A 24,346-nucleotide genomic window follows, 5' to 3' on the forward strand; every position below is an offset into this window, starting at 1 on the left:
CATTATTTTGGCCTGAGATTTTTCAAATGCTGGTCACAAGAATTTAGCACTATCTCATTTGAATCCAAATCTTACTATTGGTTCAAATTTAAACCTGACCATCAAACCCTATCTCGATCCTAATCCTCATCTGGATAAGTGCCATCAAACTTCCTGGCACTGTCTCTAGTTATAGGTAGCATTTCATTCCTATGCATTTGTTGTTAATGAACATTTCATACAAACGGCTATGCACCAAATCCCAATCTCATCTAAGTGAATGGGAGTTCACTGGGACCAGGATCTGATCTAATCTCTTTTTCTGTTTAGTCCAAATAGACTGAGAAAAACTTTCCCATTTCCATCTGTGTGGGTAGGTCATTTCCCTCAAATATAAAACTGGTGCTCTTATAGTTTATTGAGATATTTTTCACTCCCTTCCTCATATTACTCATTGCTGAGGACATTAATACCTCAAGGTATATTTACCACTGTGGACAGTTATCAATAGCATTTCATGCTTCCTGGTAGCAGAGAAATTCACAGAACTGGCTTTTACACAGCAGCCTGATGTGCTCATTCCCCACTATAAAATCAGTTGGATAATTTTTAAAGCAAAGTTGCAAGAGACCCCATAAATCTGCCATAAAAGGTAATTGTCTGATTCTACAGCCTTTATAAGAATGAGTAATCTTTACTCATCTCCCTAGTGTAAATTCCAGTTGACAACTCTGTTTCTGAAAAGAGCAATGTCCCTGCTGGTTTACAGCTTCCTGGGGCTAGTGATATTGCCATGCAAACCACCAGAGACCATACAGGGTGTCTACTGAAATTAAATTAAGGGCAGCAGTATCATGCCTTAAATTGCTAGCAAAATCAATAACCTCTGTTATTGCAGAAATGCAATCTTAACTGCCATTATATGGGTATGAACAGAACTTGAATTCTCAAAGAGTAATTCCCAGAGCCCCCTTTGGAGGCACTGGGGTTTGGGGCATCAGCCCTGTGGATTTAAAAATATTTACCGGAACTCCGCTCTGGACAGCTCCGGCGGAATTTAACTCCTGAGTATGAATATACATAACATCCTCCATAACGTCTTGCAGAGCCATTTTTTAACCTCCTCAAACAACATTGTTTTATGGTCTCGGTTAAATACTGTTTCAGAAATATCTCTTTAGCAACATTTGTTGCAACAGTAGAGTTATTTTAAGGTGGGAGAGGTAACTCATTATAATGTTGAACTGACTCATTCAGCTAAGTGCTATGTTCAAGAAAGTAGGCAGATCATAACTATAAACAACAGGTATAACAAGGAACCTTTCACTACCAAGCAGTTGTCCAATGCAGGAAGGAAACTTTACAAAGGGAGAGGTACTAATAGCTTGGAACCTTTGAAATGCCACATGCATATTAACCCGTGAATTGTTGCAAAGGAGCTTTAATGGTAATAAGGATCAGAGTAGAAAGAAAAATGAAGCATACCAAAGCACTCAATCTTTTGTCACATCACTGACCTTGATTAGTTTGGTCATGTTGTTCAATACTTTGTCCAGTGCCCTCAAAGCATTCTTCCTCTGAACAGATGAAGGACCAAAATGGTGGCCTTCCACATCAATGCGTTCATAATACACTGCTGCCATTTCTGCACTGCCATTTCTGGGGTTGCAACATAGCAAAAAAGTCAGGTTTCAACATGTACCTTGTTTTACTTTTTCAGGGGCCAATACTACTTATTCTTATTCATGTGAACATTGAATAAACCTTAACTTGCCTAGTATATATCAAGGATATGTTATCAACAGTATATACCATCATCTGCGTTAGGATCACTGCAACAAGATTTTGTGTGCGTTTCTTAGACCTGGCTTCCTTTATTAAAATAGTATTCTACAGTAATGATCCAAAACACTGCAGTTTACATTAATGCTAATACAATGTTTTGATCCATTAATGTAGAATACTATATTTATTTTAATTAGTTTTCCTTTTTACTCATGGACTTCAGCTAGTTTTGGAGACAGATCCCAAGATAATCTGAAATTCACATCTTTTGTTGGGCACACTAGTCAAAAAAAAAGGGGGTGGTGTGGGGGAAATCATGGAAGTTAGAAACTGGAAGAATGTGTTAGGTTAGGGATTCTCAACCTGTGAGTTGCGAACAGGGGTTGGGGTTGTGACCACCTAGTCCTTCCAATATTGCTAAATGGAAAAGACTGTCTTAGCTGGATGGGAGGGAGATCCCAGTATAGAAAATGAGGTCCTGGCATGGAAAAGGTTGAGAACCACTTTGTTAGCCCTGGTCTACCCTAGGAGTTGAGGTTGAATTTAGCAGCGTTAAATCGATTTAACCCTGCACCCGTCCACATGACGAAGCCCTTTTTTTCGACTTAAAGATCTCTTAAAATCAGTTTCCTTACTCCATCCCTGACAAGGGGATTTGTGCTGAAATCGGCCTTGCCGGGTCGAATTTGGGGTACTGTGGATGCAATTAGATGGTATTGGCCTCCGGGAGCTATCCCAGAGTGCTCCATTGTGACCGTTCTGGACAGCACTCTCAACTGAGATGCACTGGCCAGGTAGACAGGAAAAGGCCTGTGAACTTTTGAATTTCAATTTCCTGTTTAGCCAGCATGGCAAGCTGCAGGTGAGTGCAGAGCTCATCAGCAGAGGTGGCCATGATGGAGTTCCAGAATCGCAAAAGAGCTCCAGCATGGACCGAACAGGAGGTATGGGATCTGATCGCTGTATGGGGAGAGGAATCTGTGCTATCAGAACTCCGTTCCAGTTTTCAAAATGCCAAAACATTTATCAAAATCTCCCAGGCCATGAAGGACAGAGGCCAGAACAGGGACCCGAAGCAATGCCGCATGAAACTTAAGGAGCTGATGCAAGCCTACCAGAAAACCAGAGAGGCAAATGGCCGCTCCGGGTCAGAGCCCCAAACATGCCGCTTCTATGATGAGCTGCAAGCCATTTTAGGGGAGTTCAGCCACCACTACCCCAGCCGTGTTGTTTGACTCATTCAATGGAGATGGAGGCAACACGGAATCAGGTTTTGGGGACGAGGAATATGATGATGATGAAGTTGTAGATAGCTCACAGCAAGCAAGCAGAGAAACTGGTTTTCCCGACAGCCAGGAACTGTTTCTCACCCTGGACCTGGAGCCAGTACCACCCAAACCCATCCAAGGCTGCCTCCCAGGCCCGCCAGGTGGAAAAGGGACCTCAGGTGAGTCTACCTTTTAAAATAGTATATATGGTTTAAAAGCAAGCATGTTTAATGATTAATTTGCCCTGGCATTTGTGGCTCTCCTGGATGTACTCCCAAAGCCTTTGCAAAAGGTTTCTGGGGAAGGGTAGTGTTATTCTGTCCACCGTGGTAGGATACTTTACCACACCAGGCCAGTAGCATGTACTCGGGAATCATTGTAGAATAAAGTATTGCAGTGTCTGTTTGCTGGCATTCAAACAACATCCGTTCTTTATCTCTCTGTGTTATCCTCAGGAGAGTGATATCATTCATGGTCATCTGGTTGAAATAGGGTGCTTTTTCTTAAGGGGACATTCAGAGGTGCCCGTTCCTTCTGGGCTGTTTGCCTGTGGCTGAACAGAAATGTTCCCCACTATTAGCCATGGGGAGGGGCTAGCCACGTGGTGCGGGGAGGCAAAATGCGACCTTGGAACGAAAGCACATGTGCTATGTATGTAATGTTAACAGCAAGGTTTACTGTGAAAGAGCGTACCCATTGTTCTATAAAATGTGTCTTTTTAAATACCACTGTCCCGTTTTTTTTCTCCACCAGCTGCATGTGTTTCAAGGATCACAGGATCTTCTCCTTCCCAAAGGCTAGTGAAGATTAGAAGGCGAAAAAAACACACTCGTGATGAAATGCTCTCTGAGCTCATGCTGTCCTCCCACACTGACTGAGCACAGATGAATGCATGGGGGCAGACAATGTCAGAGTGCAGGAAAGCACAAAATGACTGGGAGGAGAGGTGGCGGGCTGAGGAGAGTAAGTGGTGGGCTCAAGAGAGAGCAGAAGCTGAAAGGTGGCGGCAGCGTGATGAGAGGCAGGATTCAATGGTGAGGCTGCTGGAGGATCAAACTAATACACTCCAGTGTATGGTTGAGCTGCAGGAAAGGCAGCTGGAGCACAGACTGCCGCTATAGCCCCTGTGTAACCAACCGCCCTCCTCCCCAAGTTCCACAGCCTCTTCACCCAGATGCCCAAGAACACGGTGGGGGGCCTCCGGCGACCCAGCCACTCCACCCCAGAGGATTGCCCAAGCAACAGAAGGCTGGCATTCAATAAGTTTTAAACTTTTAAACTTTTAAAGTGCTGTGTGGCCTTGTCCTTCCTCCTCCACCACCCCTCCCAGTGCTTCTCTCCTCCATCACCCCTCCAGGGCTACCTTGGCAGTTATCCCCCTATTTGTGTGATGAATTAATAAAGAATTCATGAATGTGAAGCAACAATGACTTTATTGCCTCTGCAAGCGGTGATCGAAGGGAGGTGGGGAGGGTGGTTAGCTTACAGGGAAGTAGAGTGAACCAAGGGGCGGGGGGTTTTATCAAGGAGAAACCAACAGAACTTTCACACCGTAGCCTGGCCAGTCATGAAACTGGTTTTCAAAGCTTCTCTGATGCGCACTGCACCCTCCTATGCTCTTCTAACCACCCTGATGTCTGGCTGCGCGTAACCAGCGGCCAGGCGATTTGCCTCAACCTCCCACCCCGCCATAAACGTCTTCCCCCTTACTCTCACAGATATTATGGAGTGCACAGCAAGCAGTAATAACAGTGAGAATATTGGTTTCGCTGAGGTCTAACCAAGTCAGTAAACTGTGCCAGCAGGCTTTTAAATGTCCAAATGCATATTCTACCACCATTCTGCACTTGCTCAGCCTGTAGTTGAATAGCTCCTGACTACTGTCCAGGCTGCCTGTGTACTGCTTCATGAGCCATGGCATTAAGGGGTAGGCTGGGTCCCCAAGGATAATTATAGGCATTTCAACATCCCCAGTGGTTATTTTCTGGTCTGGGAAGAAAGTCCCTTCCTGCAGCTTTTGAAACAGACCAGAGTTCCTGAAAATGCGAGTGTCATGTACCTTTCCTGGGCATCCCATGTTGATGTTGGTGAAACATCCCTTGTGATCCACCAGTGCTTGCAGCACTATTGAAAAGTACCCCTTGCGGTTTATGTACTTGCCGGCTTGGTGCTCCGGTGCCAAGATAGGGATATGGGTTCCGTCTATTGCCCCACCACAGTTAGGGAATCCCATTGCAGCAAAGTCATCCACTATGACTTGTACATTTCCCAGGGTCACTACCCTTGATATCAGCAGATCTTTGATTGCGTTGGCTACTTGCATCACAGCAGCCCCCACAGTAGATTTGCCCACTCCAAATTGATTCCCAACTGACCAGTAGCTGTCTGGCGTTGCAAGCTTCCACAAGGCTATTGCCACTCGCTTCTCAACTGTGAGGGCTGCTCTCATCTTGGTATTCATGCGCTTCAGGGCAGGGGAAAGCAAGTCACAAAGTTCCATGAAAGTGCCTTTATGCATGCGCAAGTTTCGCAGCCACTGGGAATCATCCCAGACCTGCAACACTATGCGGTCCCACCAGTCTGCGCTTGTTTCCCGGGCCCAGAATCGGTGTTCCACAGCATGAGCCTGCCCCATTAGCACCATGATGCCCGCATTTCCAGGGCCTGTGCTTTGAGAGAAGTCTGTGTCCATGTCCTCATCACTCTTGTCACTGCGCTGACGTCGCCTGCCCGCCCGGTTTCACTTTGCCAGGTTCTGGTGCTGCATATATTGCTGGATAATGCGTGTGGTGTTTAATGTGCTCCTAATTGCCAAAGTGATCTGAGCGGGCTCCATGCTTGCCACGGTATGGCGTCTGCACAGATAAAAGGCATGGAACGATTGTCTGCCGTTGCTCTGACGGAGGGAGGTGTGACTGACGGCATGGCTTACAGGGTTGGCTTACAGGGAATTAAAATCAACAAAGGGGGTGGCTTTACATCAAGGAGAAACAAAAACAACTGTCACACAGAATGGTCCCCTCAAGGATTGAACTCAAAACCCTGGGTTTAGCAGGCCAGTGCTCAACCCACTAAGCTATCCCTCCCTCTGGTATTTCAGGCAGGACTTCATGGAGGGAGGGGGGAGCAAATGAATACAAAACAAATCTGGTCTATTTCTTGCTTTGACCCACTTCATCTATCTTTTACATCTTTGGCTGGCAGCAGACAGTGCAGAAGGACTGCAAACCATCCACATCTCCTGGCTGCTCACCATAAGATGGTACAATAGAACTGCCTGCAGGACTAAAGAGAATGACCTGGTCGAGTCACTCCTAATTTAGTCCCTGCACCCATATCTGCCCAGGCGCTCCTGACCGACTTTACTGAGGTGGCCAGCAGCACCTCAGACATGATGAGGATGGTTTTCAGGCCTATTGTACCGTCTGCTGCCACAAGGCAATGGGTTGCTGCTGCTGTGTAGCAATGCAGTACCACGTCTGCCAGCACCCAGGAGATATACGGTGACAGTGAGCTGAGTGGGCTCCATGCTTGCCGTAGTATGGCATCTGCACAGGTAACTCAGGAAAAAAAGGCATGAAACGATTGTCTGCCGTTGCTTTCACGGGGGGGGGGGGGGGGCCTGATGACATGTACCCAGAACCACCCGCGACAATGTTTTTTGCCCCCATCAGGCATTAGGATCTCAACCCAGAATTCCAATGGGCAGCGGAGACTGCGGGAACTGTGGGATAGCCACCCACAGTGCAAAACTCCGGAAGTAGACACTAGCCTCGGTACTGTGGAAGCACTCTGCCGAGTTAATGCACTTAGAGCATTTTGTGTGGGGACATACACAATCGACTATATAAAAACGATTTCTAAAAAAAGACTTCTAAAATTCGACCTAATTTCATAGTGTAGACATACCCTTAGGCAGTTCAGCCTACCTCTGTTACTTATTCAGTACAAAACATTTTCTCATTCTTTGTCTACTCTAATTTAAAATATTTGAAGTGAAGGTGCCTTTATTTCATCCCTCTGGAGACAATCCACAGTTTAACAGATCTCATTGTTAACAATATTTCCCCACTATTCAGTTTAAATTAATTTTTCTTAAATTCATCTGATTACTTCTACTATAGATGTATATTTTGAAACTCTCTCTGAATAGTTCTCTTCTTTTTTGATGTTTACAGCCTTCAAATACTTTTATCTGAGGTGTGTTCTCTCTCCTCACCCATTCCCAAATCATCATTTAGTTCTATATAAAAGCCGTATAGAATCTAAGTATTACTTATTTTTGATTGTATGAGATGAATGGACTTTAGACTGAGGTATGAAATTTCTTAGTAAAGGCTCAATCCTGTAGGATAAATGCTTAACTTCAAGCATGTGACTTTTATGGGACAAATCACATGCCTAAAGTTAAGCACATGCATAAGAGGTTTGCAGGATCCGAGCGGGAGTGGCCAGAACCTTACAAGACTGAGCTCTTATAAGCTATCATTTTTTCCATAAAGAATGCTGAAGAGAGCAGAGTATATGGTATAACCAAGAAATACTTTACATTTTCAAAGCACTGCACAAGCACTTATCTTCATGACACCATTTTACAGATGGGGAAAATGAGACAGAGATTTTGGCCTAACTTTTCAAATGTGTATATGTAAAATTTGGCTTCTAAATATAGACATAGGAGCTTAACGTTGGGCATGTAGTTTTGAAAATGTTGGCTAAAGTGACTTTCTCAAGGGGCTTGATTCAAAGAAATGGGAAATCTTCCTGAAACAATCTTTCCTTTGACATCAACAGGAGTTGGACTGGGTCCAAAGCAAGTCAGTGGACACTCCAGATGTGAAATCTTGTCCCCACTGAAGCCAGTGACAAAAGTCCCTTCAATGGATCTAGGATTTCACTACAAGATTAGACTCAGGAGTTCCTGTTTCCAGAACCAAGACTTATCCCTACACCATGCTGGCACTCATAAAAGGCCCTAAAGTCAGTTCAGGTTTTGCTATTGACTTTAGTGAGAGCAGGTGTGGACCCAATACATTAACTTCTAATGACTGCTTCATAGCTAAAATGCACATTTGGGGGATTTTAATTTCAGCCTTTTCTAACTGCAGCTTCAAATATTAACCAATTGACTGACAACCTGGTGTATAACACTTGGCATTCTTGTCTTTATGTGGGAGGATGACCTTGCCACGGGCTGTTTTCCCACATGTAGTTCATTTCAGCCATAGATTAGTTGGTTTAAAATGTTTTAGTGTGTGGAAAGGAGGCATTTTCCAATTGGGAATGGATTTATTTATCTGCCTTTTACAGCACCAAGAATCAGAAGCTCTCCTGGCCATGTGTAATAATAATGGAAATGACTAATGGCAGGGTCTTTTACACTGAGATTGAGGGCACAAATTTACACATCTAAAATAACTATATTTCCAGCCTTACATCTAGCACAACAGTACAGTAAAACAATCCATTGTTTCTTAAAGTAGGAAAAATGGATGATGGGGATAGAAAAAAGAAATGAGAGAGAAAATGAGGAATAAGGGGAAGGTATTTTATAAATCTTAATCCCCTCTTCTCTCCTTGCTTTCCTCTTCCTTCCCTATCCCCCTTTCTGTAAGTAGCTGTCATATTAATACTTAAGACTGATTTTATTTTTTATCACTCCCACTCTCCATCAATCTTCCTTTGCTGTGTGTATGCAGATAGGTAGTGGCGACATGGATGCGGGTTTAAAGAAATGGAACTCAGTCCCTCCGGCTGAAGTTAAAGAGGGACTCGGAGTGGAACTTCTTGAAATGGAAATAGGAAATTAGATGTGGTTGTAGCTCTCCAGGTCCAACTGTACCTGCAGTGTTTTGGCTCCTCAGATGGCTGCAGGTGGTGTTTACTGTAGATATTACAGTACCACCAGTTTGCTCTGTTAATTGAAATCACCAGCTCTCTCCCCTGGTGAGCTGTGAAACTCACTCTCTCATATTCTTGCCCATTTTTTTTTAACTGAAGGCAGCAGCTAGCAGCATTGTGTGTGTCTGAGGGAATGAGCAATGGAGATCTTTTCAGTGGGCTTCAGCTTTCCAAAAGAACAGCTTGAGGGACTAGATCTTTCAAGGCTCAGTCATTACTTCATCAAAGTTTAATAATGTTCAAAATCCGCCAAGTCCAAGACTAGACTCTCTCCACCTTAGGCCCTCTTGCCTCACAGAAACCAACCAAGAAGCAGCAAACATGCCTGCTCCCAGCCTGATACGCTATCCCTACAATGAGGATTTCAATGACCATTTTCAGTTCTTTCTCATCACTCAATAAGCTGAATGCTGATGATTAAGGAATTCTTAACAAATAAAGTCTAGCAGGTGAATTGCCTCACATCTGTCCATCCATCCATCTATCCATCCAACCAAAAATCACACAAACAGGGAAACAAATAAAGTCTAGCAGGTGAATTGCCTCATATCTCTCTGTCCATCCATCTATCCATCCTTCCATCCACCCAAAAATCACACAAACAGGGAAACCATTTAATGTCAGGTTTCCAGTCACCTCATAAACCGTATGAGTAAGAAGAAACCCTGGACTGAATTATAGGATTGATTCCTCAGCTATGTGGCAGCAGTGCTCAGGATACCTGAAAGCCACAAAGGTGGTGCTCAGCTGCTTGACTTATCTGAATGTGAAGAAAACCTTTCATACCAGGCAAGACATTTTTCAGATACTTTATTTGCATATGTTCCACTCAAAGCAGGTTAAGTTTAAAACTTTGAATGTGGACTTAAGATTGACTTTCAGTGAAACATAGGCTCCTATATCACTTAAGAACTTTTGAAAATTTAACCCAGTCCTACAACACTTTACTCAGGCAAATAATGTTTACACATGCAAGTAATCCCATTGATTTCAAAGGGCCTGTTTAGGTGAGTAAGCACTCTTAATGGTTTCATGACTGGATTTTCAGTCCTCACTGAAGACTTGCGCATTTGACAAGTTTAAAGGAGTTTGGTTTAGATACAACAAAGTTTTATATAGCTTGGAAATTGCAATTGTGTAATGGGAGAAGTTTGTTTTCCTTAACTTTCAAAATGCACTCTGAAGTATGAGACTCCAGATTCTGTCTAAAAGGTAATATTCATGATATACTTTTGCAAGACTAAGGGCTGGTTAGAACCTGAGGTTCCTTTAGTTTTATATACAATAGCAAGTTTATACACACTCTTAAGATTTGGAAACTTATATTCAGGTTGAACACTGTTCAACACCCATTTTTTGCAATGATAATCTTTCTATACTTATACAGCAGTCTACAACATTTGAAAGGTAATGATTCAACAAATTCAAATGATATAATAGATTAAGTATTTAATAAAGTAAGTGTATCCTGGAAATGACTACATTATAGTTAAAACAGAAAGTTACTAATGAAGAGGTTTGGTCCATGTGGCCTCGAGAATGGGGCCATATTGGTCTTGAATACCCCAGATCTTACCTGGTTTTAAAAGCTAAGCAGGACTCTCCCGATTAACATTTGGTTGAGAAATGGCTGAACCAAAAGCTTGGATCTGAACAAACTTCCACTTGAGGTTGCTCAAATCCAGATCTGAATTGTATAGGTTGGGTCCATCTGTGTATGGAAAGTTTGTATATGGAATCTAGCATTAAGCTTCTAAATAAGTGGCCTGATTTAAATCTCAAAAGACCTGAACATTCAATAACTCTGGTTGTCTTTAAATGATTAAAGTCCTTTTGTGGCTAAATGAGTTGATTCTATCAGTCTGATATATAAATGGATTGAGCCTCATTTCACTTCTAATAGCCAGGATATGGAAAATAATTAATCATTATGGCACATGCGTGCCATATCAAAAGCAAGAAGAAAGCCATTGGAAATGCATATTTTTCTGTGTCCATGGTATAACAGCAAAACCAACCTTGGCTTCATCAGGTCCTTCAAGATGGTCACTAATTCTCAAGAAAGTGCCTTAAGGCAAAGCTATTGCTGCTCAAATACTAATGTTTGAGAAAAGAAATACTGTGATGAAGAATTTTGGGTGACTTACCTCAATGACTCCAGAGCATCACTGACAGCATCAGAGAAATTGGAGTCTGTTGGGACACTGAAATATGGTCGACAAAAACTAGGTCTGACACCAAGGATTTCAACCTCGCAGCCTAAAAAGACGAGACAAATATTGTATGTTTTGTTTCTGATTATAAGCGACAAGCACTGGGGAGCATGGGAAGGTGAACGTTTCTTGTATTTCTGGCCATATCTGCTGGAGATTTTGAAGACTGTCAGAGCCAAAATGACATCTGTCATTCATTTCACATTCTTAATTCATGAAAGATGGCACAGCATTTGTATGTATGGAGAGTATTTGATGGAGGTCCTCTGGAATCTATTAATTTTATCCTTTTTCCCTTTCTAAAAGGGCTATGTTGGTTTGACCTTCCCTGATTCCTGTGTGGCAGGTCTTCGCCATTTAGACCACCACGTTGGCTCCTTTTGTAATAGTTTTCAAGAATACAATCACATTCCTTCATTCCCAAGTATCCAATGTAACAGAGGTCTAGATTATTATTCCTAAAGTTGACTTTCCAATTAAACACAACACTTACCATAAAAATACCCTCCATAAAATATATTTTACCATGTGAGACTGGAACTGAACTGTTAGATCTCATTCTTATCAGTTCTTAGTAAAATAGTTTGTCAATTAATTCTCTTAGTAACCTGCAGCCTTTCCTAGCAAAATACAATGTGTTTTGTGGCACAGCAACTTCTAGCAACATATCCTTCAGGAGAACATGGGCTTTTAACACAGGAGAACACGTTTTTTTATGTCTGATTATTGCACTAGTGGGTGACATTAATATTTATAACTGTACAGCTCAGCAACACAAATTCATGCAATTTTGCTTTAAACACCCCGGGAACCCTCAAATCACAGTAATATACACTTCCTGGGATAATCCCAGGACACAGAGAGAGAGAGAGAGATCTTTTACGTAATGGCTTCATGGCATAGAATCATAGGACTGGAAGGAACCTTGAGAGGTCATCTAGTCTAGTCCCCTGCACTCATGGCAGGACTAAGTATTATCTAGACCATCCCAACAGGTGTTTGTCGAACCTGCTCTTAAAAATCTCCAATGATGGAGATTCCACAACCTCCCTAGGCAATTTATTTCAGTGCTTAACCACCCCGATAGTTTTTCCTAATGTCCAATCTAAACCTCCCTTGCTGGAATTTAAACCAATTGCTTCTTGTCCTAGCCTCAGAGGTTAAGAACAATTCTTCTCCCTCCTCCTTGTAACAACCATTTCTGTACTTGAAAACAGTTACCATGTCCCCTCTGTCTTCTCTTTTCCAGACTAATATGTAGTAAAATATTTTGAGGTGTTGCTCGGTCAACGAGAGATTTTTTTCTACACTAAAGTGGTGTTAGCAGCACTCTGAAACTGTCACAATTTGGGCCACTTGGCTAAACCTTTGGGATTAAAGAACTATGCTTTAAGGAATGCTGGGAGCTGGATTCTGTTGTAGGAGGAAATAAGGTTACACAACATCATAGGCGCTGAGTTTTTAATCCGCCAGGGGGTGCTCCCACCAGGGCCTGCCCTCCACTCCACCCCTTCCCCCAAGGCCCCACCCCACCCTGCTTTTTTTCCACTCCCGCTCCGCCCCTTTCCTGCCTCTTCCCTGCCCTACCCTTTCCACACACAGTTCCACTCCCTCCTCTGAGCAGACTGCACCCTCACACCTCTCTCCTCTCCTCCAGCACCTCTTGACACCACAAAACAGCTGATCCACAGCAGGCAGTAGGTGCTGGGAGGGAGAGGGAGGCACTGATTGGTGGGGCCTGCCGGCCGCCAGGAAGCACTGGGAAGAGGGGAGGTTCTGGTAGAGTGGCTGCTGGTGGGTGCTCGGCACTTACCATTTTTTCCCGGGTGTGCTCCAGCCCCAGTGCACCCATGGAGTCAGCACCTATGCACAGCACTGTTTTATGTTGCTGTGATGCTGAGCCAGCGAGGGTTGTGTAACCAGCCGGCTATGTGACCTGAAAACAACCCTTAAGGACCCTTAATATTAGAAGAGTATTGAAATGGTAAAAAGGCCCATTCCTTATCGATAGATAGTAAAACCATATTAAATAGATGAGAATCCTTGAAATGTAGGCCTGTATTGTTAGAGAATTAAGAATAGACACTATTTGTATTTTTCTGTGTTTATCTGTATCTTGTAGGTAAACTTGTAGGTGCTAATTATTGTATAAGTACTAAACTTCTGTTCCTGTCTATACTATTTCATTACTGTGTTCTATAGATTCAAAAATTGAAATGAGATATTATTTAGATGGGACTTGAGGTGTAATAATAATATTGTCTTCATTCCTCTTTGAAATTTTTAGGAGACTACCTATGAACTGTTTTGTTAATTGCTTTATGCTAATGAATACAACAATATACATTACCTATTCTTCAGCCAAGGTAGCCCTGCTGTGACCACAGCTTGTTTCAGCTGTAAAGGAAGTCAGGCCTGATCCTGTTTTATCTCAGATCCACTTAACTTTATCAGGGAATATCTAAGTCGCAAGACTAAGGTCTCCAGATCTACTCTGGATTATCCCTGCAGATTGGTGAAATCTAATTATAGATTAAACCACCAGTTTTGGGGATTGTCTGCCCTATTCTTTTCAGTTTGCCCTGGTTAAGCAATCTGAGTGTGGCCTCTCCAGCGACCACAGTCACAATTACTTAATAGGACTCTCAAAAAAAGCCATTTGTCAGTTTTCTGCATCTCAACCTTGTTGAGCTCATATTGCCAACTCACAATGCAAGGAAAAATAAAAAATATCCAAATAAAGCGGGCTATACTGACACATTGATGCTTCTCCATAGCTGCAGATATGAATCCTTTGGCATTGTGGCCCACATACAAGTACTTACAAGGTTGTTACAAGAAAGAGGGAGAAAAATTGTTCTCCTTGATCTCTGAGGATAGGACAAGAATCAATGGCCTTAAATTGCAGCAAGGGCGGTTTAGATCGGACATTAGGAAAAACCTCCTAACTGTCAAGATAGTAAGCACTGGAATAACTTGCCTAGGGAGGTTGTGGAATCTCCACCACTGGCGATTTTTAAGAGCAGGTTAGACAAACACCTGTCAGGGATGGTCTAGATAATACTTAGTCCTGCCATGAGTGCAGGGGACTGGACTAGATGACCTCTTGAGGGCCCTTTCAGTCCTATAATTCTATGATATTACTTCAAGATCAGTATACTGAATTTAATACTTTATTGACATATTGTGATCTATCTACTCAGGCCAAGATTTCCAAAAGTGGGTGCTTAAAGTTAGTCTCTTAAATTCTTATTTAAGTGCATATGTAAAGAAGCTGAAAAGCGCTGAGCCCCTAGCAGCTCTCACTGAACTCAACTAATATTGGTTAGTGCTCAAATTTTGAAAATCAGGCAACTCATTTATGTGCTTCAAAATGGATTTAGAAGCCTAGTTTTAAACAACCACTCTTGAAAAATTTGGCCTTAATCTAAGGCATTTCTGATGCACTTCTCACTATAGTGTATTTATCACATGGAATTATGAACATTTCACTGACCCATATGAGTTGAATGCATGGCCATCAACCAAGTAACTGTGTTGAGTGGCCACCATATGCCTCATTGTACACTTATTTAGAACTGATGGATGGCATAATCCATACAACTAGCTATAGATTCAACCTCGGTTTTAAATAGTCTTCTATAGCAGTAGCATAGAGATGTGCTTCAGGAAGTCTGGGTAGTCAATAAAGCTGGACAAAATTTTTTGACAAACATTTTTTTCAGCAAAAAAATGCAGATCAGTGACACCAAAATGTTTTTCAAATTCATGTTAGTTTTGCCAAATTAAACCTCTTGAACTCCCCCCGCCCCCAAAAAACACAAACATTTTAGTTAGACATTTTGTAAATGAAACGCTTTGATTTTTTTTCAGTTTAAAACTACTTTTTTGGTTTACAATTTCCTATAATTTAATGTAAATCATTCAAAATGGCTACAAATGCTCAAAATCTAAGTAGAACTTTGTTCTTTCCCCAGTTCTTTGAAATTGCCAATAAAGCAAAAAAAATTAGTATTTGCCCAGCTGTCATAGTAAGTCCCTGCTGATGTTTGGTCCTGTGTACTTAGGTGGTTTTAAGGCTGTTGGCCTATATTAAATAGAGTAATTAAAAGTTTGGCTTAGCAGTCTACACATTTCCAAGACGAGGGCTGAATCCATTTACTCTTTATTAGCAAGAGCTTTTTCTCCATTTTTGTCTATTCTACCTGTAACTGGATTTAATTTATACATAAATATTGGGCCCATAATACAGCCACTAAGCATATTCACATAGCAATTAAAATACTGAATGCTACATGTAACTGAGATTAACCGTGAACAACCCCCCATTATTATCCATGCCAAAACATTAATAAAAGACACCCAATACCTATCAAACCCGACCTCAAGCAAATGCTTGAGCAAACAAGGGAGTCTCACCTCATGCACTGAAGGCTGACTAACTTGAACTCTGGCTCACCAAGGGACAGAATGAATTCTAGAGCTAACAGTGTTTCACTGAAAGCTTCTTGCCTCCAGTAGATACCGGCAGAAGAGCACTGGCCTGCAGCTGATCTCAAATATCATGATGGAGCATAGCATCTCTCTATGTTTGGGCATGTGTTATTAGTGTTATACAGAGACAGGCCTGAACTGGAACTTCTGATCCAACTTCTCCTCTGCCCCTTGCATTTAGGAGAAGTCTGGATCCAAATCCAGACCAGAATTTTGTGGTTTGGCCCTATCTCTGTAATGGGCCTGATCTAGAACTACAGATCCAAACAGGCTCAAATTTGGGTCAGATATACTTCTGAGTGTTTTAAGTAGGATGACTAATTATGCATAAAAATATAATCAATTTGATTAATTTAGCCTCTTTTTCTGTTCACATATTGTCTTCAGACAGGTTGCAGTTTTCTCAAATGTAGTTTTTCAGAGTTATTTTCTAAACTTTTGTTTATAGTATTAACCTCCTTGGGCTGAAGGTAACTTAGTTGCTCAAATAGCTCTCTCTCTCTCTCTTAGCTGTTTCTAGACTGCCAAGTGATTGGCATGACATGGTAGTTACAGATAGAAATAATTTCTGGTACTACTTCTTGGTCTGTATGTGGGCAGTTCATTGAGAGTATTAAATATCTGAAATTCAGGCTGCTTAGATGAGACACCAAAGTCACATGATATGTATTTATTCCCTCTTTCTTGAACATAATTTAAAATCAGGCTTCTTCTTACAAAATCATAATTTTCTTGCTATGAACATTCAGTAATAATTACTTAAAATTCACTGTGTCAGTGATCATAACTCCTGGTAAATTTTACTCTATCATCAATGAAAAGCAAACATAAGACGTGTGCAAAACTTGTTAAAGTGAATGTGTTTTAAAATTCAACTGATTGTGAAAAAAAAATTTTGCATTGTATGCACAGCTTTAATTTCAGATATTTTTGTTGCACCATTTTGCACAGCACTGACCTACTGTTTTAAAATACTAAACTTCTGGGATTGGGGCAGGAATGAGGACCCCTTTCACAATGATATAGATTCCGTTCTGCATCTTTCTTTATTTGACACAGAGACTTGAACCTCTGCCATTTCTAACTTGAATTTCTAAATATTTATTTAACAGTTAGACGTTAAGTGTCATAACACAAAGTTCTGAAAACATTCCAGGCCTGCACAAAGGTCTGGAAAATATCTCATTTAAATGGAAAATGGTGTTTTGTTTTGTTTTTTCTCTTTTTCACATTTAAAATAGAAGCCTTTATACTTGACTTAAAGCAAACCTGGCTATATAGTTGAAAAATTGAGCAGCTACAGGGTTATTGGTTAAAGTCCACCTCATAACTCACTGAGAAAAGAAGAAAGAGAACTTTAACCCTTTTACTACCGTGTTTCTGTTACAGCTAAAATGCACTAACAATCCTCCGAAGCCCCATGGTCCACTGGAACATTGGTGCTTCAAAGTGAATTAGTGAGTACATAGGGCCATACATTTCACTTCAGATACAGTACAATTTGCTGTACATTACTTGCAGCAAATCATTTAAAGGATAACTGATATTTCACCCATGGATAAAGACTGTGAGAACAGAAACTACTTAATAAACTGCGTTTGCTCATCCCTGAATCAGGCCTCTTTGTGCAGTGATTAGGAAGGAGCAAATGTTCCATAAAACCAAATGCTTAGAACACTACTGATTTAACACAGACAGCAATTAGGAACCCTATTGGTGGGGATACTGTTGCTTTTATGTTTCCACTCAGATAAACTCCGCCTGCATTTTAGCTTTGTTATTTTTTGCATCCTCACAGATAAGGTGATAGATGGTTATTCACAACAGAGGCCTCTCCTGCTTTCTATGTTCTTAATTACTAACTTTTTAGATTAGCTTCTCTTGAACACCAAGCTTCATACATAACTTCAGCATCCTCCCTTTCATATTTCCATATGTTTTAGATCCCAAATTCATGTCTCAAAACCGTCTGATTCTTATGAGGAAAGTGTAGTCCCACTTGTTAACTAGACGGCACTTGTTTTGTATATGAATGTCTGTTTGGATTAATCTTTATTGTTGATCAGAAGGCAAATTGTACCTCCCAGCACCAAGCACAATGAATCTGACCTACCTCTCTGTGACTGTTAGAGCATCCCAAATTCTTCCTGATGAGAACCTGCAACAAATTTCCAAGTTGCCCCATATTATACCTGAACAAAAATCAAATGTTGGAGGTCACATAATCCCGAGTGTAAAAACTGTATGGAACATGTACCCTTAGTAGTTTTATACCATCACTTCTGCTTTGACGCCTTTCTGTATCTGTCTGTCCCGACCTTTCTTCCTCTATTTCTGGATAATTCACCTTACGGAAAAATCTTGTAGAAATTAATAGAGAATTATACCTTTTTAATAGGGCTGTCGATTAATCTCAGTTAACTCATACAATTAACTCAACAAAATTAAATGCAATTAAAAAAACTAATCATGCTGTTAAACAACAGAATACTAATTGAAATGTATTAAATAATTTTGAATGTTTTTCTACATTTTCAAATATAATTATTTCATTTACAACACAGTGTCCATTGCTCACTGTATATTATTTTTTATTACAAATATTTGCACTGTAAAAATGATAGACAAAAGAAATAGTATTTTTAATTCACCTCATACAAGTACAGTAGTGCAATCTCTTTATCGTGAAAGCATAATTTACAAATGTAGATTTTTTTCTGTTATTTAACTGCACTCAAAAGCAAAACAGTGTCAAACTTTAGAGCCTACAAGTCCACTCAGTCCCACTTCTTGTTCAGCCAATTGCTAAAACAAACAAGTTTGTTTACATTTACGGGAGATACTGCTGCCTCCTTCTTATTTACAATGTCACCTGAAAATGAGACCAGGCATTCGCATGGCACTTTTGTAGCCAGCATTGCAAGGTATTTACATGGCAGATATGCTAAATATTTGTATTCCCCTTCCATGCTTCGGCCACCATTCTAGAGAACATGCTTCCATGCTGATGATGCTTGTTTAAAAAAGAATGTGTTAATTAAATTTGTGACTGAACTGGAGGGAGAACTGTATGTCTCCTGTTCTGTTTTACCCTCCTTCTACCATATAGTTCATGTTATAGCAATCTTGGATGATGACCCAGCACATGTTCTTTTTAAGAACGCTTTCTCAGCAGATTTGACAAAATGAAAAGAAGGTATCAATGTGAGATTTCTAAAAATAGCTACAGCACTCGACCCAAGGTTTAAGAATCTGAAGTGCCTTCCAAAATCTGAGAGGGACAAGGTGTGGAGCATGCTTTCAGAAGTCTTAAAAGAGCAACATTCAGATGCAGAAACTATAAAACCCGAACCACCAAAAAAGAAAATCAACTTTCTGCTGGTGGCATCTGACTTAGATGATCAATGGTGCAAGTAGGGTGGTACCCTCCAGTACTCAGTACCGGCAAGAGATTTTTAGCAGGTATGGGGTACCGGAAAGACTTGGGGCTAGCCACCCCATCTGGAAGGGGGGGCTGCACTCTGCTCCTTAAAGGAGCAGAACACGGCTAGGGAGAACATTAATTCTTTATATGGCTTTATCTGCACAATACATATGCTAACAAGCTTAAACAAAGGCTTTGTTTAAGTTCATTAGCATATGTATTGTGCTGTTACATTGGTCAGGAGTCCTCAAGTGGTGGGGACGAAAGATGTTAAAAAAGTGTTTTTGATTCTGTTTCTCCCCATTGGTCTGAATTATCCATGACATCCATACTGCATCACATCAAGTCCAAATCATTATCGGAATGCCTCCGCTTGCACTGACCAGATGATGTTTGGATTCTGTCATCCCAGTTCTGATGGGAATCAGGTGTTGTCCCCAGTCTACACAGAATTCTTCTTTGCTGTCAAACTAATCTAACATGCATTTTGTTAACTGGAAGTGGAGCAGTAAAAAAAGAAAACAAATGCCTCATTTTCCAGCTTTGAGTGTGAGAGAACTATAAGTGAAGATTATAATACCAGACACTGACAACCTTAAACCAGCCAGCTGCCTCAGGAATCTTCCAAGAACTTTGCTGAAAATATGTTCCTCATCTTAGCAATGGAGCTAAGATTTATCACACATCTGCCCACTTTTATTCAAATGAAGCTCCTTCTGAACTGACAGCTCAGGCATTGTCAGTTTCATCCAGAACAATTTACAAACTTGGAACCTAATCCTGTAAACCCTTAATATTTGATCAATCACATTGAATACAATGGGACTATCTGCATGACTATGGACCACTTTTGTGAGTTGGTAAAAGTTTCAAGAGTCTGTTCCTATAAAGGAAGTTGAATCCCCCATTGAAATGCAATGTTTGGGTGTAATATTATAAAGCAGTTTAGGATACAGTTCTACTTAAAATTTGTCTTTTAATAATTCATACGTATGCTGAAACAGCTCCTCATCCAACTTCCATATTCCATGTAAACAGACTGAATACTACATATTTTGGGGGAAAGTGAATAGATAAGCATGTTGATATTTATATATACAAAGGGGGGTATCAGAGGGGATGGGGAGAGCGTGGGGACCCTGTGCTGGGGGTGGGGAGGGGAGGAGTCACATGGAGGATCACATGGGGAGGTCAAGTGCCCTGCCGTGTGTCCCTCCCATGAGTGCAGTACTGGCAAGAATTGATTTTTACTTGCACCACTGCAGATGATGAAAATGAATATGTGTTGGTCCACACTGCTTTGGATCATTATTGAGCAGAAACTGTCATAGGCATCATGTCCTCTGGAATGATGGTTGAAGCATGAAGGAACATATGAATCTTTAGCGCATCTGGCACCTAAATATCTTGCGACACCGGCCACAACAATGCCATGTGAATGCCTGTTCTCACTTTCAGGTGATCTTATAAACAAGAAGCAGACAGCATTATCTCCTGTAAATGTAACCAAACTTGTCTGTCTGAGCGATTGGCTGAAGTAGGACTGAATGGACTTGTAGGCTCTAAAGTTTGACATTGTTTTATTTTTGAGTGCAGTTATTTTTGTACATAATTCTACATTTGTAAATTTATCTTTCATGATAAAGAAGCACTACAGTACCTGTATTAGGTGAATTGAAAAATACTATTTCTTTTGTTTTTTACAGTGCAAATATTTGTAAAGAAAAATAATAATATAAAGTGAGCATTGTACACTTTGTATTCTATGTTGTAGTTTAAATCAATATATTAGAAAATGTAGAAAACATCCAAAAATATTTAAAGAAATGGTATTCTATTATTGTTTAACAATGCGATTAATTGTGATTAGTTTTTTAATCGCACGATTAATCGTGATTAATTTTTTTAATTGCTTGGCAGCCCTAATTTTTAATGTTAACAGCTCCATAGAATTTAAAAGAGCATTCTATACCCTGCTAAGGAATTCTATAAAATGGTTCAAAAAAGCTCATTCTTTATTATATTCTATTGTATTTGGAGTGAATCCTATAGAACCCTATTACTTTTCTATAGAATCCTATTAGCTGAAGGGTCACCTTGTCTCCTCCATTAAAGCAGATGTTTCCATTGGGACTATTCTTATGCTTACAATTAAGCATCTGCTTAAGTGCTTTGCCATAATAACTCTACCTAAGATGCTTGCTGTAAGGGCTATAGATATTGAAATATGGCAATCCTAATCTGTGAGTGAAATCCTGGCACTACTGAAGTCAATGGCAAAACTCCCCATGATTTCAGCAGGGGCAGGATTTCACTCACAGTACCTAGCAGTAAATGCCACAGGTAATAAACATTAGTAGATGCACTACTAACTCTCCAGAATGCAGCATGATCAATGGAAAAAAGTAGATACATGCCAAAATCTATTAGTTTCAAAATCCATTAGATCTGCTGGGCATACTATATATGTCCCATACCCATCTCTTCCTCAGAGAACATTGCTCAAAAACAACCACACACTCACCATAGAGTGAAAGAGATGGTAGAGGTCTCCCTTAGGGAAAAGTCCTGTAGCATGCAATAGAAAATGATAGGATTTCTATAGGTTTTTTTTAACCTTTCTATAGCATTTAAGAGAATTATATCCATGCTATAAAATTCTATAAGAGGTTTAAAAAAATAAAAGCCTTTAAAAATTATTAAATTCTATAGGTTTTAGAGCAATTTCTATCGATGACTATTACATTTCTATAGAAGCTTATTGGTTTCATATCTGTTAAATTCCACAGTGCATTTCCATAGAAATAGGCTTTGGTTTTGGGTGCTCAGAAAGTAGGCACTGCTGCTGGTAGCAAATATTTGTGTAATTGGGCCCATGGAGCAATGTTTCAGTACAAAGTTTCCTACTTTATTCAGTAACATAGCAATAATTTTGCTAATTTCTCTGACTGTAAGCGTGTGGAACATAAACCATCTTGTGTCACCATTTCTGTCTGTTCCTGTGAGCTGTTGTCCTTTCTCTTGAATGTTGTTATGCAGCATTGTGCTAGGAGGACGTGACTGGGCACATGTGTGGTATAATGGGATGAGATGAAGTGGCAGGGAGCCTGAACAAGTGGATCACCTTCTTCTGCTGTGCCCACCGATACTGGAGATTTCCAACTCTGTGATTCTGATGTGTGACTCTCTAGTCAATTATATGTATATAAAAGTATGTTAATGCAATGCTTGGAGTACCATTTGTTAAAATGACAAAAAGTCAAGAAGTGAAAAGCTAAGTGCCTTGCATATGTGTATTTGTAACTTGCCCATGGTGCATATATATAACATTTCCATCTGATAGAGATGATGTTTGCAGTGTGTTGTAGCTGTGTTGGTCCCAGGATATGAGATACACAATGTGAGGAAGGTAATATCTTTTATTAGACCAACTTCCAATGGGGGAAGAGGCAAGCTTTTGAGCTTCACAGCGCTCTTCTTCAGGTCTGGAAAAGATAACCAGTGTGTCAATGCTGGGAGACAATGAAAAGTGCTTGTTCTTACTCTATACACCACATGTGTTTCTTAGCCAGACTGAGCATTTCCTATTAAAAGTAAAGGTTCAGTTATTGCCTGTCATTTTTGTAAGCTAAAGCTTTAATAAATAGTTATTTTAATATAATCTTTAGCATGTGCATATTTTAATCAAAATTTTTAAAAAATTAAATAGAATTGCCATGTGTGAGTGTTAAAAAACATACTTGCAATTGTTTCTATTTCCTACCTGCAAGGTATTCGAGAATCATCCTACATAGTTGTCCATAATTTTTAAACATGCAACATTAGATGGTGGTTTTGAGGAACTGCATTTAGAGATACTAACCAGGCCAGTAATACATATTAACTTTCTTCTTTGCTTTAATCATGGTGACCCACAAAGGCTCCGATCCATTCCACCAAAGAGGTAACAGGCTCTCTTTATTCACACCAATGTCAAAAGATGTATTTGTACTTGGGTCCCACATGTAGTTTCCAGTCATCTGATGAACTTCACAGTGGCGACCTAAAAAGGAAAAGAGTGTGTTTAGATTCTCACTCTTAGCACTTATCTGCCACTTTCTATTTCCACAGTACTGGAAAAACAATAGCTAATGAATCCTCACAATGCCCTGGTGAATTAGGCAAGATAATAATTATTCTTCCCATTTTACAGATGGGTAAATCGAGGCAGAGAGGTTAAAACTCTTGAAAATGGTGGCTTCTAATGCTGGGTGCCTCAGTTTTTGGGTCCCTAACATTTATACACATAGGGCCTGGGCTTTCAGAGATACTGTGAACCAGCAGCTCCCTTTGACCTTATTTGGAGCTATGGATATTCAACCTTTCTGAAAATCAAGTGATCAGGGACACTGAGGCCCCTTTACATTGAGGGCCCTTTACATTTACCCATTTTAATGCTCCCTTACACTGCCAGAATGGTGTAAAGGGGCCTAAGTATAAATGAGAATGAGGTTCTATAGTTGGGCACATAAAGTCAAGGCATCCACAATTAGAAGCCAGTTTAAAAATATCTGGCCCCATGATTTACCTAAGGCAACATGGTCAGTCGGCAGCGGAGCCAGGATTAAAACTCAAGAGCTTTCTTCCAGTTGGGATTGACTCCAATCCTAAATTCAGCCCTCTAAGCTATGGTACCCTGCTCCTATGGATCATTTCTGTCCTCCATGCCTATAATGTACCCCCTGCACTACTTAGCCCAGACAAACCACTCACTGTGGCTGTAGCAAACATGGATGCTAGGTGTTTGACTGCTTTGAGTCCTTCTGAAGTTGAGACCTCTGCCAAGTCTGAGACCTTTTTAAAGGCACACGCAGTCCAAATCCCCCAGAATACAAGGTGAAGGCAATGAAGTGGTTTGCGAACCGCATTAAAGTATTATTTAAAAAATAAAAATAAACAAAGGGCAGTTTGTGGAAAATTATATTTTCCTTGTGTTTGCTCTTGAGTGCAGCATCAGTGACATTCTCTCCAGTACAATATTTAAAACATCATGGTTTGTTCAACTGTTTAGAATAAGGTCTACAGCTGGAAAAACAAAGACAGCCTCAGGCCTGGTCTACGCTGCGGGGTGGGGGGAATCGATCTAAGATATGCAACTTCAGCTATGAGAATAGTGTAGCTGAAGTCGACGTATCTTAGATCGACTTAGAATCACTTACTTCACGTCCTCGCAGTGCGGGATCAATGGCCACCGCTCCCCCATTGACTCCGCTTCCGCCTCTCGCCCTAGTGGAGTTCCGGAG

The 24,346-nt window shown here is 40.7% G+C and overlaps 1 protein-coding gene across 2 annotated transcripts in view; it reads right to left on the reverse strand.

Moving 5' to 3' along the window:
- ENPP6 (ectonucleotide pyrophosphatase/phosphodiesterase 6) overlaps positions 1–24,346 on the reverse strand; it is an 89,335-nt gene that overhangs the window by 19,967 nt on the left and 45,022 nt on the right. For both annotated transcript variants that reach the window (XM_043513581.1, XM_038398104.2), the window contains exons 2-4: positions 22,927–23,106; positions 11,081–11,192; positions 1,497–1,638 (exon numbers count right to left, since the gene is read on the reverse strand). In XM_043513581.1, the coding sequence (XP_043369516.1) occupies positions 1,497–1,638; positions 11,081–11,192; positions 22,927–23,083 (411 nt within the window). In that variant the 5' untranslated portion in view covers positions 23,084–23,106. The remainder of the gene's footprint in view (positions 1–1,496; positions 1,639–11,080; positions 11,193–22,926; positions 23,107–24,346) is intronic.

This window comes from Dermochelys coriacea, chromosome 4, assembly GCF_009764565.3.
Source record: "Dermochelys coriacea isolate rDerCor1 chromosome 4, rDerCor1.pri.v4, whole genome shotgun sequence".
In the NCBI taxonomy this organism is placed as follows: Eukaryota; Metazoa; Chordata; order Testudines; family Dermochelyidae; genus Dermochelys; species Dermochelys coriacea.